Source organism: Mastomys coucha, unplaced genomic scaffold (genome assembly GCF_008632895.1).
Source record: "Mastomys coucha isolate ucsf_1 unplaced genomic scaffold, UCSF_Mcou_1 pScaffold6, whole genome shotgun sequence".
Lineage (NCBI taxonomy): Eukaryota > Metazoa > Chordata > Mammalia > Rodentia > Muridae > Mastomys > Mastomys coucha.
The window spans coordinates 39,778,354-39,794,555 of NW_022196912.1; the positions used below are offsets into that span (position 1 = coordinate 39,778,354).

General features: G+C 46.6%; 1 protein-coding gene across 5 annotated transcripts in view; it reads left to right on the forward strand.

Moving 5' to 3' along the window:
- Positions 1-16,202, forward strand: part of Asap2 (ArfGAP with SH3 domain, ankyrin repeat and PH domain 2) — a 171,099-nt gene that overhangs the window by 64,219 nt on the left and 90,678 nt on the right. For all 5 annotated transcript variants that reach the window (XM_031356927.1, XM_031356930.1, XM_031356928.1 and 2 more), the window contains exon 3: positions 12,598-12,743. In XM_031356927.1, coding sequence (XP_031212787.1) covers positions 12,598-12,743 — 146 coding nt within the window. The remainder of the gene's footprint in view (positions 1-12,597; positions 12,744-16,202) is intronic.

Sequence of the window (16,202 nt, forward strand, 5' to 3'; positions counted from 1 at the left end):
GTGAGGGATTCAGCTGCTGGCCGCCACAGCTGGCTAGTTGCATCAGAGCTTGGACAGCTTCCGCTCCAAAGGCTGCTCTCAAAGAGGAGTTCCCAGCGATTGATTCTAGTGTTCAATGCCCCAGGATGGCTACCTGTCCAGAAAGAGTGGTCCTCTTGCTTATGTTTGAAACAATAGTGAGAATAGTTGAGCATTTATGCCTGGCCTGTGCTGTGTCTTTCCTGGTCTTATCCTCCCAAGTCTGTCCCGATTTGTCATGGACTGGCCCCTTATGACCTCTTGCCTGGCCCTGGTTTGTCTACGGCAGCTTGGCTCCGTCCATTGCTTCCAGAGCACGTGCAGACTGTCTGTGTCTTTCTCCACACTCCCTGGCTCTGTCGCCTGGGTGTGACCTTCCCACCCCTACTGTGTTTCAGGCTGAGACTTGAGGCAGGGTAAGCCTTTCCTGACTGGCATTTCCTCTTGCTTCTGTAGCATGTTTCTGTCTGCCCAGCAGCTTCAGGGAGCATGAGTTCTTCATTCAGATTTGCAGGTGGGAAGTGAAGCGTGGGTCTCACTGTGCTAAGATCAAAACATCTTCAAGGGCCCTTCCGTCCCCGTGTCTTCTAGAGGCCAGCTGCACTCCTTGGCTCTCAGCCTCTTTTACCCACAGAGCCAGCAAATGGCCACTAGAGACTTCTCACAGGTCATGTCTGAGAGTCTGTACTGCTGGGTGTCACAGCGTAATGCTATCTATCCATGCCTCGAACAGCAGGAGCTTATTGCAGTTCTAGCAACAGGAAGTCCCCATTAGGCTACTAAGGTAGGCTCTCAGGTGGGCCTCTCCGTTTATAGACAGTTTGCTTGTATCGAGGCCAGAGCCCTGTAGCCCTGCCTGGCCTAGAACATGCTGTGTAGACCAGACAGACTGAACCCACCCACGTGTGTTTTAAGCTGGTGAGCTAATAATGGTTTTTATTCTTTTATCTGATATGTACACAAACACTTCAATATTGCCTCTTAGCCCTTCAATATTGCCTCTTAGCCCACAAAGCTTTGTTTGTTTTAATTTACCAATTCTTGCCTTAAGAGAAATATTTCTGAAGGCCCCAGGGCAGCACTTCTCACTCTGTGGGTTGAAACCCCTTAGACAAACCTGGGACACCAAAAATATTTGCATTACAATTCATAACAGTAGCAAAATTACAGTTATGAAGTAGCCATGAAAACAATTTTATGATTGGGATCACTACAACTTGGGGAACTGTATGAAAAGGTCACAGCGTTAGGAAGGTTGAGAACCACTGCTCCAGGGAGGTCTGGTTAAAACCATGGGCTGGACTCCACCTGTGGAGTCCCTGGTTCAACTGGTCTGTTTATAGCTTCAGTGTTTGCTAATTAAACATTGCCCCAGGGGCAGAGCTGGTCTTTGAGAAGTTCACCTTTGAAGTTGTCCTGGGCTGTAAAGGTATCAGTACCCCCCCTTTATCTACTAAGCATTGATTTTCTTCTGTGATAGCAAGGGATTATGCTGTCTGTTGGGGATGCCCTTTGTGGAATGTCTTATGAACAGGCTTTTATGTTGTTACGAAACTGTTCTGTAATTTCTCCCCACTCCGTGGACTGCTACCACAACTCTTAAAAAAACAAAACAAACAAACAAAACCTGAACCCAACTTTGTATTTATTTTTAAATTCTTCTTAAAATTTCTAAGCTCTGTCTCAGCGTAAAGGTATTTTCCTCCAAGCTGGGGAGTTGGAGCTAACATTCTCATCTGTGTTTGACACATCAGCGGGTGGGAAAATTCATCTCCAGCAAGGAGGGGGCAGCGTGAGATTTTCATTTTCACTTCTAGACTCAACTTCGGTGGATGGAGTGTTCTTAGGGAGAGCCAGAGTCCTCCTCACCTGGAATCTGGAGGTCCTGGGGGAAATTGTCATCCCCAAATAGAAAGGTACAGAGGAAGAAATGCTAATTTTAGCTGCATTTACTGTCTTCCACCTACTGAAGAAAATGAGCCTTCATAGCCCTCTATCCCCCCACCCCGTGTGTGTGTGTGTGTGTGTGTGTGTGTGTGTGTATGTGTGTGTGTGTGTGTGTATGTGTGTGCACACACGCGCATGAGCATGAGCAGGAGGTTAGAGGACCTCTCATGAGAGTTTTCTTTTTCCACCACTTGTTACTGGCATTTCGACCTGCTGAGACCTCACTGGCCCTGTTTTTATTAATGAGAAGCATATACTAGCTTAGGGAATGGAGTTTTAGTGCATATTAAGAAGACACCGCATGTGGGTATGGTTTTCTAACTCGTACATGGAGAAATAAATCATAGTTGTCCTCAGAGTTGGGCAAGAATACTGAAAAGCTGAAACTCTGCTCCATGGTTATGGCAATTGAAAATGGGCACACAGAGTTTTCGGAAATCTGTATGTAGGCAGTGCACATCAATGAAATCAAAATCTGTACGAGGAAGGATGTCCTTGCACAAATACGTTCACTGTTTTGTTGCCTTGCTTATCATGCCAAAAAATAAACAGTGTCTCCTGTGACAAAGCCAGGATCAGCTGCTTGGGATGATGGGACTGTACTACAGGAAGGAGAACACTTATGAAATCCAGAGTACAAAATCTGTGCACACATTTCTGTTATTAAAAAGAAATGGCACATTGTAACATCATGAAATAGCATATACTTCCATCAAGACCTTCATAAGCTTGAAGGTAGAAGTAATGATAACAAAAGTCAGATGTTCGTGTATTTGCTGTAGGCAGGGCAGTCTGCTTACATAAATGTCATCCCTACAGCAACGCTGTGAGTTAGGTGCTGGCCTTCAACAGCAGGGTAGCTGGTGTACAGTTAGGGCATGGTGAGGATGCGCACCAAAGGAAAAGATCCTACATGCAGCTCCCCCTGAGCCTGGCAATCCTGCTGAGCAATCTGTAGGTTGTTTTGGCTGGTCGACAGTTTAGTAAGAGGCTGTACATGCAGCTTGTGCTAGAGGTGACTCTCCGGTGACCTCAGGGGAGTGTGAAGATCCTTGGAGTCTTAGGGCCAGAGGAAGCTCATCTTACAAGAACACTGAAGGACTTGGGACTTGCTGTTGTCCTGGAACTCACTCCGTAAGGAGGCTAGCTTTAAACTCAGATATCTGCCTGCCTATGCCTCCCTGGATTAAAGGTGTGCAGGCAGGCACCACCACCATCAAAGGGCTTGTTCTTGTCTAAGAGATGGTTTCCCAAGTTCAGGTTTCGACTCAAGCTCATTGGAGAAGTAACTGTGTGAGCTGCTCCTTGGAAGGTTCTGGTAGCAAGTTGGAGAAGAGGTGATGACCGGAGTTGATGTCTGACAGCATTTCTGGGTCCTGGCTCTGGCTGCCAGCTCACTCTCTTAAGTACGGTAGCTGGAATGCACACCAGCCACTTGCAGAGGGGATCTTGTCAGCAGTGATTGGCAGGTTAATCACGGGAATATCATTGTAAGCATTGGCCTGAGTCAGACTTGTGGGTATAGTTCTGATTGGTGGGACAGTGAGACTCATTTGGGCCCTGGCTTCTTCAGTCCAGGCTTAAATGGGATATGTGCATCCCCGGATTCTGTACATTAAAGATCTCTAAGGCAGTGGTTCTTAACCTGTGGATCACGAGCCCCCTGGGGAGTCAAACAACCCTTTCATGGGAGTAGCAGCAAAAGTAATTTTATGGTTGGGGGTCACCACAGCATGAGGAATTGTATCAAGGGGTCACAACCTTAGAAAGAGAGACAGTGTAGAATCACCTTGTGAACTTTCTTGGTACCTCTGAGGGCTGGAAGGTGAAGGGCAATCGACTATGCAAACTGTCAACCTCCCAGGTGGACACGGTCACCCAGCACTGCTTGCCTTAATGTAATGCCGGATCACCCAGCAGAACCTGAACCTGTTTCCTCGGAGCTAATACAAGATGAATGTTACTTAACCTCTTTGGTTGGCTCTGCTCAACAGTGGCAGCCATCGAATGACTCTGACTTTCGATGTACTCTGACTTTCAGGGACTGTAACTGTCCCTCATCAGACCCTAGAAGTTGTCTGGGCTCCTTGGCGTAGGGGCTGGGGGTGGAATGCAAGGGCATCATAACCAAGTCTGTATGCCCAGGTTGATGAAATAGCACCGCGGCTAATCAAGTCATTTGGCTGACATGAAGGCTTCCTCTGGCAAAGAATGCAGGTGGATATAAAATCTGTCCTGTTGCTAATTGCCTGAAGTTACTTCCTTTCAAGGGGCACCTGGGAATCACAAGCCTAAAGAGAGCTGTCTGCCACACCCTTACCTGGGCTTAGAGCAGAGTTGGACACAGGCAGCTCTAACCAGGGAGAGTCACTGCATGAGTCAGGCAGCCCTGAGCTCATCTTTAGTTGCATCCTGTCCTGGGGTCTCAGGAAACTGCCAGAAGCCTTTGTGGCCTCCAGTGCTGGATGTTTTCCTCGTTTCTAGTGCTGTTTCTGCCTCGTACATTTGCTGTCATCGTGGGTTGTTTTAACATGTTTGTACTGGCAGATTCAAGGTTTACTCATTGTGTGGTATCTAAGTCTACCTCACCTCCAGGTCTCTTTTTCTTCTCCCATTTTTTTAAATTAAGATGTGGATCTCATTTTATAGCCCAGGTTTGCTTGGTTTTCACTATGTAGCTCAGGCTAGCCTTCGAACTCACAGTGATCCTTCTGCTTGAACCCCTCCAGTGCTGAGGTTATAGGTATGCACCTGTATCAGGTGTCTTCCTTTATTGCCTTGAGACAAGGTCTCTCACTAAACCTGAAGCTTGCCATTTTTGGGTAGGCTGTCCAGCCAGCGAATTCTTGGGGTCTGGGATCTACCCATCTCTGCCTCCCAGTTGTGGGGCTGCATTGCTTGCATGACCATGCCTGGCTTTTTACACAGGTGTTGGAGGTATGAATCTAGGTCCTTGCGCCTGCAGGGCAATCACTCTTGACATACTGAGCCATCTCTCTAGACCCTACACACACACATACCCCACCCCTCATCCATCTTCTTAACAGAGATTTTATGACCCTTTAAATTACCTTCTAGTTCTTTCTATTACCCAGGGGAAGCACTTCATTATCTGGTCCCAGGGGGCCCTTCATTAGCTGTTGCTTCTGCCTAGGGTCTTCCATGACTTTCTGATTGCCATTCTGTGTTTGCACAGAATAGACTTAGTTGAGCCTTTCTGTCTGATAGAGGCTTGCTCCTTGAGGCCAAGGCCTGTTATAGAAATCTTTATCCATTAGCGTCATAGGCTTCCCACATGGCTAGGTTTTATTCTCTTAGATGATGGACACTTAAGAAATACAGAATGAAAGCACACATGAGAGGTGGTGTTTTCAGTACTCAGAGCCTGTGTTCTAAAGGGACAGGAACCAGCAACATGATGAACATGCAGCTCTGTCGGCACTGCATCCTCCCCCTGGCTTCAATGCATGGCGAGCAGTAGGAGTTTGGAAGAAGTAATTGGTTTTAGGTTAACTTTTTTTCTTTATTTATTATATGTAAGTACACTGTAGCTGTTGTCTTCAGACATTCCAGAAGAGGGCGTCACATCTTGTTATGGATGGGTGTGAGCCATCATGTGGTTGCTGGGATTTGAACTCAGGAACTTTGGAAGAGCAGTCAGTGCTCTTAACCACTGAGCCATCTCTTCAGCCCTGGAAGAAGTAATTGGGAGTTGTGTTAAATGATTCACATTGCCCCTGAGCTGTCCCTGATAGTACAGGATCATTAAAAGACAGGTATTTTGAGACAGGATTTCTCTCTGTAGCCCTGGCTGACCTGGAACTCACTCTGTAGACCAGGCTGGCATTGAACTCACAGAGCTCCTCCTGCCTCTGCTGGGATTAAAGGCATGTGCCATGGTGCTTGGAAAGATCATAGCGATTTTTTTTTTTTTTTTTTTTGAGACAGGGTTTCTCTGTATAGCCCTGGCTGTCCTGGAACTTACTCTGTAGACCAGGCTGGCCTCGAATTCAGAAATCCGCCTGCCTCTGCCTCCTAAGTGCTGGGATTAAAGGTGTGCGCTGCCACCACCCAGCGACCATAGCGATTTTTAAAAATTATTTTGTTTATGGGTGTTTGCCTGAATGTATGTCTGTGCATCATGTGTGTACAATGCCTACTAAAACCAGAAGAGGGCAACAGATCGTCTGAAACTGGAGCTTACAGACCTTTGTGAGCCTCCAATGTGGGTGCTAGTGTATGAACGAACCCAGATCCTCTGGAAGAACACCCTATGCTCTTAACCATTGAGCCATCTCTCCAGCAGCAACTACAGTCACACAGGCATGGAGAGCTAAAATGATCCAGCTATGGCAGCCAATGGTGGCTTCTTATGTTGTTTTCTCACTATGAGGATGCCTGTTTGGCTTAGGAAATCCAGTTTTGAGTGCAACCAGACTTCCTGTTGTGAAGGAACAGAAGGGGCTTGGCCGGTGCTTACCATGAGCCACCCTGGGCTGGCACCACGTTTGGTTCATTTCCTCACCTATAAGACAGCATAAAGGAATATTCCAGAAAGTGTGGGGTTTGCTGTCTGGTGTGTAAAGGCAACAGTTTGTTGAGTGCTTGTTATTGTTTTGTTTTGTTTTGTTTTGTCTTTTGTTTTGTTTTTTGTATCGAGACCAGGTTTCTCTGTGTAGCCCTGGCTATCCTGGAACTCACTCTGTAGGGCAGGCTGGCCTCGAACTCAGACAGCTGCCTGCCTCTGCCTCCCAAGTGCTGGGACTAAAGGCATGCCCGGAGTGCTTGTTATTTTTAACCTTCATGCATTTTGATACATTTTCCTTCAGCCTTTGTCCTGTATCTTATGTTTTATGAAATCGAGACTGAATGTCTAGTTTTATATTCTGCCTTTTCCAAGTTGGGTTTCCTATACTCCATTCTGTGAGATGATTTAACGTGCTGACCCTCGTGTCAGACAAATGACCGCAGTGGTTAAGCATGCATACTGTTCTTGCAGAGGACTTGAGTTGGTTTCTAGTACCCAGAACTAGGCCAGCCACAAATACCTGCTACAGGGAATCCAATGTCCTCTTCTTGTCTCTGTGTGAACACACACACACACGCACACACGCTTACACGCACACACACACACACACAAGCTCACACAAAGGTACAGACACACAATTAAAATAAATCTTTAAAAGCCACCTCAAGTGCTGCTTTGTAGGCATGCCCACCCTCTTCCAGTTCAGCCTTGTTGGCACCCTGTACACTTAACTATTTGCAGTCTGTAAATTATTTGTATACAATGTTCTGCTGACCTTGGCTTCACACCAGCAGTTGCCAACCTCAGAGAACACATATATCTGGTGGTCTTAGGAACCCCTAACCATCTTATTGTCACTGCTATTTCATAAATGTAATTTTACTCCTGAGTGGTATTGAAGTTCCTAAGTCCATGGGAAATAAGTGTTTTCCGATGGTCAAGACCCACAGGTTAAGAACCATTGCTGTGGATAGATTACCAGAAGTGGCATTCTCAAACTGCATGAGCATTTTAAAGACTTCATTACAGACCACCAAGTTGTCCACTGGAAGGTTCCTTTCAGTTTTTCATCTGGGCCTGACTCTAGAAATGAATTCTAAAACCAACTCTCCTCTGGGACAGGAAATGACCCTTGTAAGGTGGTGAGATCATCCCAGAGTTTACCTTATTCCTTTAGAAACTGTGTGCTTCAGGTTAGATCTGAAACCAGGCAGCCTGTAGGGTCAGGGCTATGATCACCTTTGGAATATCTTTCTGTGAACATGTGGTGCACATTTGAATATTAATCATGTCATCTGGGGAGTGTCTCACAGCGCTGCTCTAGTGGAGAATGAATATCTCCTCCACTGTTCCTTCACTGGCTTTCTAGGTGGCTCAAATATGTCACCTCAATGGATGCTTTTCAGTCAGAATCCAGGTGGCCATGGTCTTGTGTGGAGCCAGGGGCTTGCAGCAGCCCTACAGGGATATAAAAGTTGGGGTCAGGCTGGTGCAGAAACTGCCCACCTGGTTCTCTTCCTCATCAATGACGGTACTTTGAGCTGTTGGCCTGCCTGGAAGGGTGTGGCCTTTGTTTTAGCCTAGAGCAGAAGGGAGGGTTGTGTGTAGAGCAAGTGCACCAGCAGTTCCCGGTGTGGAGGAAGAACATTGGCCTGAGAGTCAGGAAGCCAGAGGTCCACTCTGTCTCTGCAGACTCACTGTGTAACTTGATGCAGTTGCTGTCTTCCCATGTGTCTTAGTCAGGGTTTCTATTCCTGCACAACATCATGACCAAGAAGCAAGTTGGGGAGGAAAGGGTTTTTCAGCTTACTTCCATCTTGCTGTTGATCACCAGAGGAAGTCTGGACTGGAACTCAAGCAGATCAGGACGCAGGAGCTGATGCAGAGGCCATGGAGAGATGTTCCTTGCTGGCTTGCTTCTCCTGGGTTTCTCAGCCTGCTCTCTTATAGAACCCAAGACTTCCAAGCCCAGGGATGGCACCATCCACAAGGGGCAATTGAGAAAATGCCCCACAGCTGGATCTCATGGAGGCACTTCCCCAACTGAAACTCCCTTCTCTGTGATAACTCCAGCCTGTGTCAAGTTGACACACAAAACCAGCCAGTACACCATGCCTGGCTTGCTGTCTGTAAAGAGAGGGCTAGGGCATGTCCCCTCTCAGCACCCTTAGAACAGGACAGGGTAGTGGATATGGATGGATAGGAGGCATGTCCTGGCCGGTTTGGGTTTTCAGACTTGAGAGCTGGATGCTGGCAGGAACTTTGAAAGAGATGTTAACAACCACTGACTACACAAGACTCTCCAGGGCTCACAGAGCTTCACACCCTCTTGTTTCCCTTGGTGAATCATATCCACCCTTGGAACAGTTGTCCAAATGTCTCCTTGGTGCCTGGCATGGAGCAGTGATCAGCAAGGACACTGATGTCTCTCTACCTAGGCATTTATACCTGCTTCTATGAACTTGTCCTTGGTGTCACTCTAAGGCATTGCCTTGCTCCTGCTGCTGAGCTGAAAGTAATGAATGGAAAATCTGAATTGGAGACGGAGATAGTTAAGACTGTGTTGGCTGTTGGAGGTTAACTGGCTATGACGAGCCCCCCTGCCATCTTTCGTTGCTCTGTGCTGGTGGCTTGCACCCTTAGTGTTCTGTGCCATCTTGATTCACCAGCTTTATGCACACATGTCTCATTAGAGAGGAGCAAGGAGCTACCTTTTGCCTTTTTAGATCCAATAATTTTTTTTCTTAAATCACATTCTTTGGGTGCCCTCCTTGATATACACATTTAAAATGACAAAATTGGGTAAGCCAAAAAGCACAAGATAAAACCTAACCCTTGCCTCTAGCCTTCATGTCTGCTACTGCTAAAAGGGCAGATTCTTAGTGAGTGTGCTCGTGTTCATTCATCTCTTGAATAGATTGGATTTTGTGCCCCGAGGTGTGGGGGACAGGAACATATGCAGAGGAAACTCCAAAGAAATGGGGTCTCATCCTGCAGTTCAGGTTCCTATCTATCTCCCCAAGTCTCCCAGAAGAGATATTCTTGGCTTGGGATCCCACAAACTGGAGCAGAAGATGTATTTGAAGCAGGGGGAGGTGAGAGAGCGAGTGTCCCTTAAAACAGCTTTCAGTTCTGTAAATAAAAGCTGATAGATTCATTTTGGGATCTTTCCAGAAACTTTATTCCCAGGCTATTTATTTTAGGTTCCTATTTTAAGGTTTGTTTTTTTGGCAAAAGAAGGATAAAGGCTCTCAGATTGCTCTGAGATCTTGGTAGGAAAATTTCCAACTTGGGGATGACCTGAAGCAATCAGTTACCATGCTTCTAGGCAAGTTGGCTGTTCTCACAGTGGGCACTGTCTTGGGCATCCTAAGAAGACACAAAAATGCAGAACATACAGGCTGGAGTGAGGTGCTTTGACTCATCTGAACCTTGAAGGAAGTTCCCTTACACACACACACACACACACACACACACACACACACACACGCACACACGCACTGCACATGGCCAGCACCAGCTATACGCTGTGGTCATCAGCTCTGGGCTAAAACCTCATTGGGCCTTGCCTATGTTTGAACTTGGAAATAATTTTTTTGTTTGTTTGGTTTTTTAATAGTGTTTGTTGCAGAAGGCTTGCTCTTCATAGTTCAAATGGGGATTATTGAACAAACTGTGATGTGGAATTTAAGAATCTAAAATTTGAGTTTTAGCAAGGTACACTAGTTTTGATTTTCAAAGTGTTCTTTACTATTGTATGTGAGCACATGCACGCCACAGCATACATACATAGATCAGAGGGTGGCTTTGTGGAATCCGTTTTATCTTTCCACCTTTACGTGGGATCTGGGAATTGAACTCTGTCTGTCTGGTTTGCATAGAAGGGACTTTTCCCCAGTGAGCTGTCTTGCTGGCCCAAGGTAAGCTATTTTTAGTTATGAAACGCCAGTGTGTCAGAGGGGGAGGAACAGGCTGGGGAGTCAGGCACATTCAGGGCTGAAGCCCAGCTGTACCACTCTGTGGCTTTGTTGCCTGGGACTCCATATAGATGTTTCGTGTCATAGTTACTGCTGTTTGTGGTGCTGGTTATGTGTACGGTGTGTCCTTACCCTACATTGACTCTTATTAATTTCTGACATCAGAAGCTAACAAGCCTCTGTCGTTCACAAAACCGAAAGAGTAGGTTTAGTGAGGGTCACCCTTACCTACCAGTCCACAAATACCCCCTGGCAGCCATAGATATGGAGCCCAGATCTTCTGAGGGCTTCTCTCGTGATGCCAACATGCGCATTCATGCGTGTATATGTGTGTATGAGTGCATGTGTATTCAGCTAGGATTCCTGAGCCTCTTTCTGGAACCTCCCCCACCCTGGTGCTGAGAAATGATCCTCAGGGCTTTGTCCATGCTAAATAAGCACTGCCACCGAGGACATCCCAGCCCTGGAATGCTTCTCAAAATAAAAAGACTGAGGCATCGAAATTTAATTTTCTTCAGTGTTTGCTAAATCCACATTAGCATCCCCACAAATAACCAGGTGCCAACTGAGGTCAAGGACATGGCGCCTCCCTGGCAGTGGGTGAGCAGGCCATTCATAGACCATAGGATTGGCTCAGGGTTTAAGACTGCCTTTAAAAGGGCTCCGTCCCTTTGTTACCAGGCATTGGCGCTAATGAGCAATGGTTCTGTGTTCCTGAGGAAGGTGACAGTGGAGGAGTCTTCAGGACCACTCCTTGATGAGACAGCCAGAGCGTGTGGACCATGTCGGCCTGGCAAGGTCTACACAAATTGTGCTGTGCATTTGTTTGCCCTGCCCTGCCTAGAAACTGGTTGTGTTTAGTTTCTAATTGAGACAAAAGTCTAGGAAGCAAGACCCATAGAACTGGTAGTTCTATTCCAGACTGGCTGGTTTCATTTGAAATGCCTGTCCTAGCAGACAGGGAATTTGATCCCATCATGTTAACTGGAATTACTATGTTTCTTACCTTCACTTTGAATCAGAGATCCAAGTGGGGAACTCTGGCTTTTTCATTTGGTAAGCACCTGTTTGACATGATTTATACTTTTTATTTGTTTGGATGACCTTGAATTGATTCTTCTGCCCATACCTCCCAAATAATAGGATTACAGGGCATATGCCATAGTGCCTGGTTTGTGTGTTGCTGGGGATCTGACCTAGGACCTGAAGCATACTAGGCAAGTACTCCATCAACCAAGCCACATTTCCTTTTGTGTATAATCTTGATGTTCTGGACCCGTGGAGCCACTGAGCTTAGAGACCCTAAGGCTAGGTTTCTTCCTCTTTAGTGTGTTCTCTTGAGTCTGATGGTAAGATGAATGACAGAGTTCGCTCTTTCTGTAGCCTTATGTTCATGATGTGGATGATGATAGCCTGGTTCCTCACCTAAGTACTTCCAATGGATGAGAACAGACTTTTTTTTGACAATTTCAGTGTGGCATGTCAATGGAAGGAGCAGGGAGATATAAACCCAGTCATCCAGGGATTAGGACAAGTCTTTAGAGTGTGAGGGAGAAAGGAGAAGTGGATTGAGTGAATGGGAGCTGGGGTGGGAGGGTCTGGGCAGAAGAGATCCAGAGCAGAGGTGACAAGGACCAAGCTGACTCTTGTTGCCCAGCCAAGGCTTCAGAGAGCACCTTAGTCCCTGTGTAAGGAGGTGACAGTGGTGTGGATCTCTAACTGGATGTCCTGCACTTCAGTGGGAGAAGAGTTGGTATCTTCTGCTACATTTCTAAGAGGGAGCTGGGACCCGAACTTAGATAGTGTGGTGGTGGGGCTGGGGAGGAGTCTGGGAAACCCTAGGATAATGGGATATCCCTGAGAATTTCTGTTGTCCTGCAGGGAACCTGATAGGACATTTTCACGTCACTAGCTGCTGCTTTGGGCACCATGGTTTCATTTTGGAATAGTAATTGTACTTCTGCTCCTAGAACCTGACTGTTGTTCCTCAGTGTTTATTCTGAGGATGTTCTCCATGTTTAATTTTGGGCAATGTGTTTAGTCTTATTTGAGACAGAGAAGAACCTAGTGGTCCAGGACTCAACTGCTTGGTAGATATATTAACAGTCCCTCCGCTTGCTCTTGCAGCACACGTGGAGAACGAGGAACAGTACACCCAGGCTCTGGAGAAGTTCGGTGGCAACTGTGTATGCAGAGATGACCCAGACTTAGGAAGCGCATTTCTGAAGTTCTCTGTGTTCACGAAGGAGTTGACGGCACTCTTCAAAAACCTGGTTAGTGCCCACTGTGTGTGCAGCTACACTGTGTGCAATACCCGCCATGCCACTGCTGGGAAGACAGCCCATCAGCTGGTCAGGATGGTTCTCTGGCTCCTGTGGAACCTAAAATAATTACACTTTATATGTATGTGTGTGTATATATATATTATATATATATATATGTATGTATGTATACACAATATACATATATATGTATGTATATTTCACATTGGGTAAATTTGGAACAATGTTTGCAGTTTTAATTTTTTCCTCTTAATATGACTTAAATTTAACTTGGCATTTTAAACTGTCAGGTGCAGGATAGAATGGATGCAGGATTAAGGGCCCCTGACTTTAGTTTCTAGTAGTTTTAAAACTGTAGACTAGTGTGTTGTGGTGATGTCTAACACTTTTCTGTTGCTGTGAAGAGACTCCATGATCAAAGCAACTCATAGAAGAAAGAGTTCATTGTGGGCTGGCTTACAGTTGCAGAGGGTTAGAGTTCATGACCATCATAGTGAGGAGCAGGAGAACAGGCAGGCAGGCAGACATGGTGCTGGAGCAGTAGGAGAGAGACAGAAAGAGAGAAAGAAAGAGAGATAGAGAGAGAGAAACAGAGAGACAGAGAAGCAGGAGAACAGGCAGGCAGGCAGACATGGTGCTGGAGCAGTAGGAGAGAGACAGAGAGAGAGAAAGAAAGAGAGATAGAGAGAGAGAAACAGAGAGAGACAGAGAAGCAGGAGAACAGGCAGGCAGGCAGACATGGTGCTGGAGCAGTAGGAGAGAGACAGAGAGAGAGAGAGAGAGAGAGAGAGACAGAGAAACAGAGAGACAGAGAAACAGAGAGAGAGACAGAGAAACAGAGAGAGAGAGAAACAGAGAAAGAAACAGAGAGAGAGAGAAACAGAGAGAGACAGAAACAGAGAGAGAGACAGAGAAACAGAGAGAGACAGAGAAGCGGGAGAACAGGCAGGCAGGCAGACATGGTGCTGGAGCAGTAGGAGAGAGAGAGAGAAGCAGAGAAAGACAGAGAGAGACAGAGATGAGACAGACAGAGAGACAGAGACACACACAAAGACAGAAACACAGGGAGAGACAGAGAGAGAGCGAGCGTTAGTTAGGAATGGTATATGGTTTTGAAACTTGAAAGCCCACTCCCAGTGACACATTACCTGGGACCAAGCATTCAAATATGAGTCTCTGGGGGCCATTCTCACTCAAACCATTACATGATAGTAGGCATCCAGATTGATAGTATCTAATGAATATAATTCAGACTTATGAAGCAAGTTAACCTATACATAGATGTCACCATGGATGTTTAAAGGTCTTTAGGACTGAAAAGCTTTGTGAGCTGGTAGAAATCGAGGGGAGTGGGATGCTTGGTAGCACGGGGGGTGGGGTTAGGGGAGGGCAGGGGTGTTTGTGTATCAGACATTTTTTTGTGCTGGGCAGTTCCATGCCTTTCCCTGCTGTGAGAACAGTATTCTGAAGAAGCAGGCCGAGAGGGCTGTTTGTGATCCTGCCCTGGAGGGTGGTTGTTTTCCCCAAGTGGAATAGGCCCTGGAGATCTCCCTAGCATTTCCTTCCTGTTTTTCTCCCCTAGTTTCTCCTAAAGGCTGCGGAAGGCCAGGTCAGGACTCAGTCATGCTCTCTGTGGAGGTCACAGGCAGCAAAGTGTTTTCATTTCTCCTCTTAGCTCATGACAAGTGAAGAAACTGCTCATCTCGGAGGTGGTGGTTGGTCTGTGGGGCTGTGTTAGTGGGCGGAGAGCAGGGAATGTCGCATACTAGTTTATTACGGGAAGGGCAGAGAGCAGGGTCGCTTAAGGCTATTCCTCTCTGTCCCCATCTTCACTTGGAAATACTTCCTTACAAACAAAACGCTGTCATTACCCTTAGTTTTTGTTTCTTTGGTTGTTTGCTGGTTTGTTTTAACTTGAATCAGTTTGAAACCCCTTGGCATTCTGGTTATTCTCTGTCCCTGTCCCAAACAGTGGCGGGCTGCATGCTGCTTCTTGGAGTCTACTTCTTCCAGGATTGTGGCAGCCATTCATGCACAGTGGATGGTTCAAAAAGAAGGGAAAGGGTCTTAGCATGATCCAGGGTAAAGCTCTCTAGATGTTGACATGGTGGGGTTCCCTAGGGGAAAGCACTGTGCTCCTGAACTCAGCCCCTCAGTGCAGTGCTCAGTCAGCTTCTCAGTGCTTCACTTGGAAGTACCATTAAACGTCCTCGAATGAGAGACCAAAGTAGACTGGAAAAGAGCAGGGACAGAGAGAGTGATCCAGAGGCCAGAGGAGAGCGGAGCAGTGGCTGTGTGTTTACTGTAACACCAGAGAAACCTGAGGAGACCTGCGTGTGTACAGGGAAGGTGGGTGTTGCTAGTTATCGGAGGAGTCAGGGGTGTGGGAGACCATTAGTGTATGAAAGCATAAAATTAAAAATCTGGGGGCAGCCGGTCGGTGGTAGTGCATGCCTTTAATCCCAGTCCTCAGAAGCCAGAGCAGGTGGATCTCTTTGAGTTTTAGGACAGCCAGGGCTTCACAGAGAAATTCTGTCTCAAGGAAACAAAACCAAAACAAAACATAAAATTCTTGGGGCTGAGGAGATGGCTTAGTTGGTAGAACTTTTGCAGGAGGATGTGAGTTTGGATTCCCAGGATCCATGAATCAGCTGCACACATAATTACATTGATGACAAGATGGGACACAAAGCCAGATGGATCTCTGGAAGCCGGCAAACCAGCTAGTCTGGCCTCTGTGGTGAAGTTCCAGACCAATAAGAGACCCCAGTTTGGACAAAAGCTATCTACAGTCCAATGCTAGAAGTGGTCCTCTGACCCAGAGTCAGAGTGACCACTTGAGTCAGCACTTGAGTGTCCTCACTTGAGCGTTATGTATCACATGCACACACATGCGCACACACGCATGCACACACACACATCCTTAATAAGATTGGGTAGAAAAAAAAAAACCCTCCCAAAAAACAGATCAAGAACTAAATAAAGGAAAGCTGTCAATTAGAAAACACACAGAAGATGAATCTCCCAGCAAGCCTTGGATGCAGCAGCACCACCTTAACATGTAGCAATACCTTTAAATACCGAGGAAAACATGGCTCTGCCCGGCCTCAGGCCTAGCCCGCAGACCTTGAGCATGGGGTTAAATTAAAGATGCTCTCACACTTGCAGGCTTTCAGGTATGATTTCTCTCAAACTCCTGTAGGAAGTGCCTTAGCAAACTAAGAGGGAAGCAGAAAAGGAGGACTTGGAGTTAGGGTGGGAAGGTGGGCAGTGAAGGCAACGAAGGACGAGAGCAGCCTGCTAGGCTCAGGTGGGGGATGTTGGAGGCAGATGAGGAGGCACTTGCACTCTTTCTGAATCTCTCTGGACTTTCTCAGCTAGACTAAAACCATCCATATGCTGCCTTAGCTCATCTAATCCTTATACCAACCCTGTGAGTTGAGTCAGGTG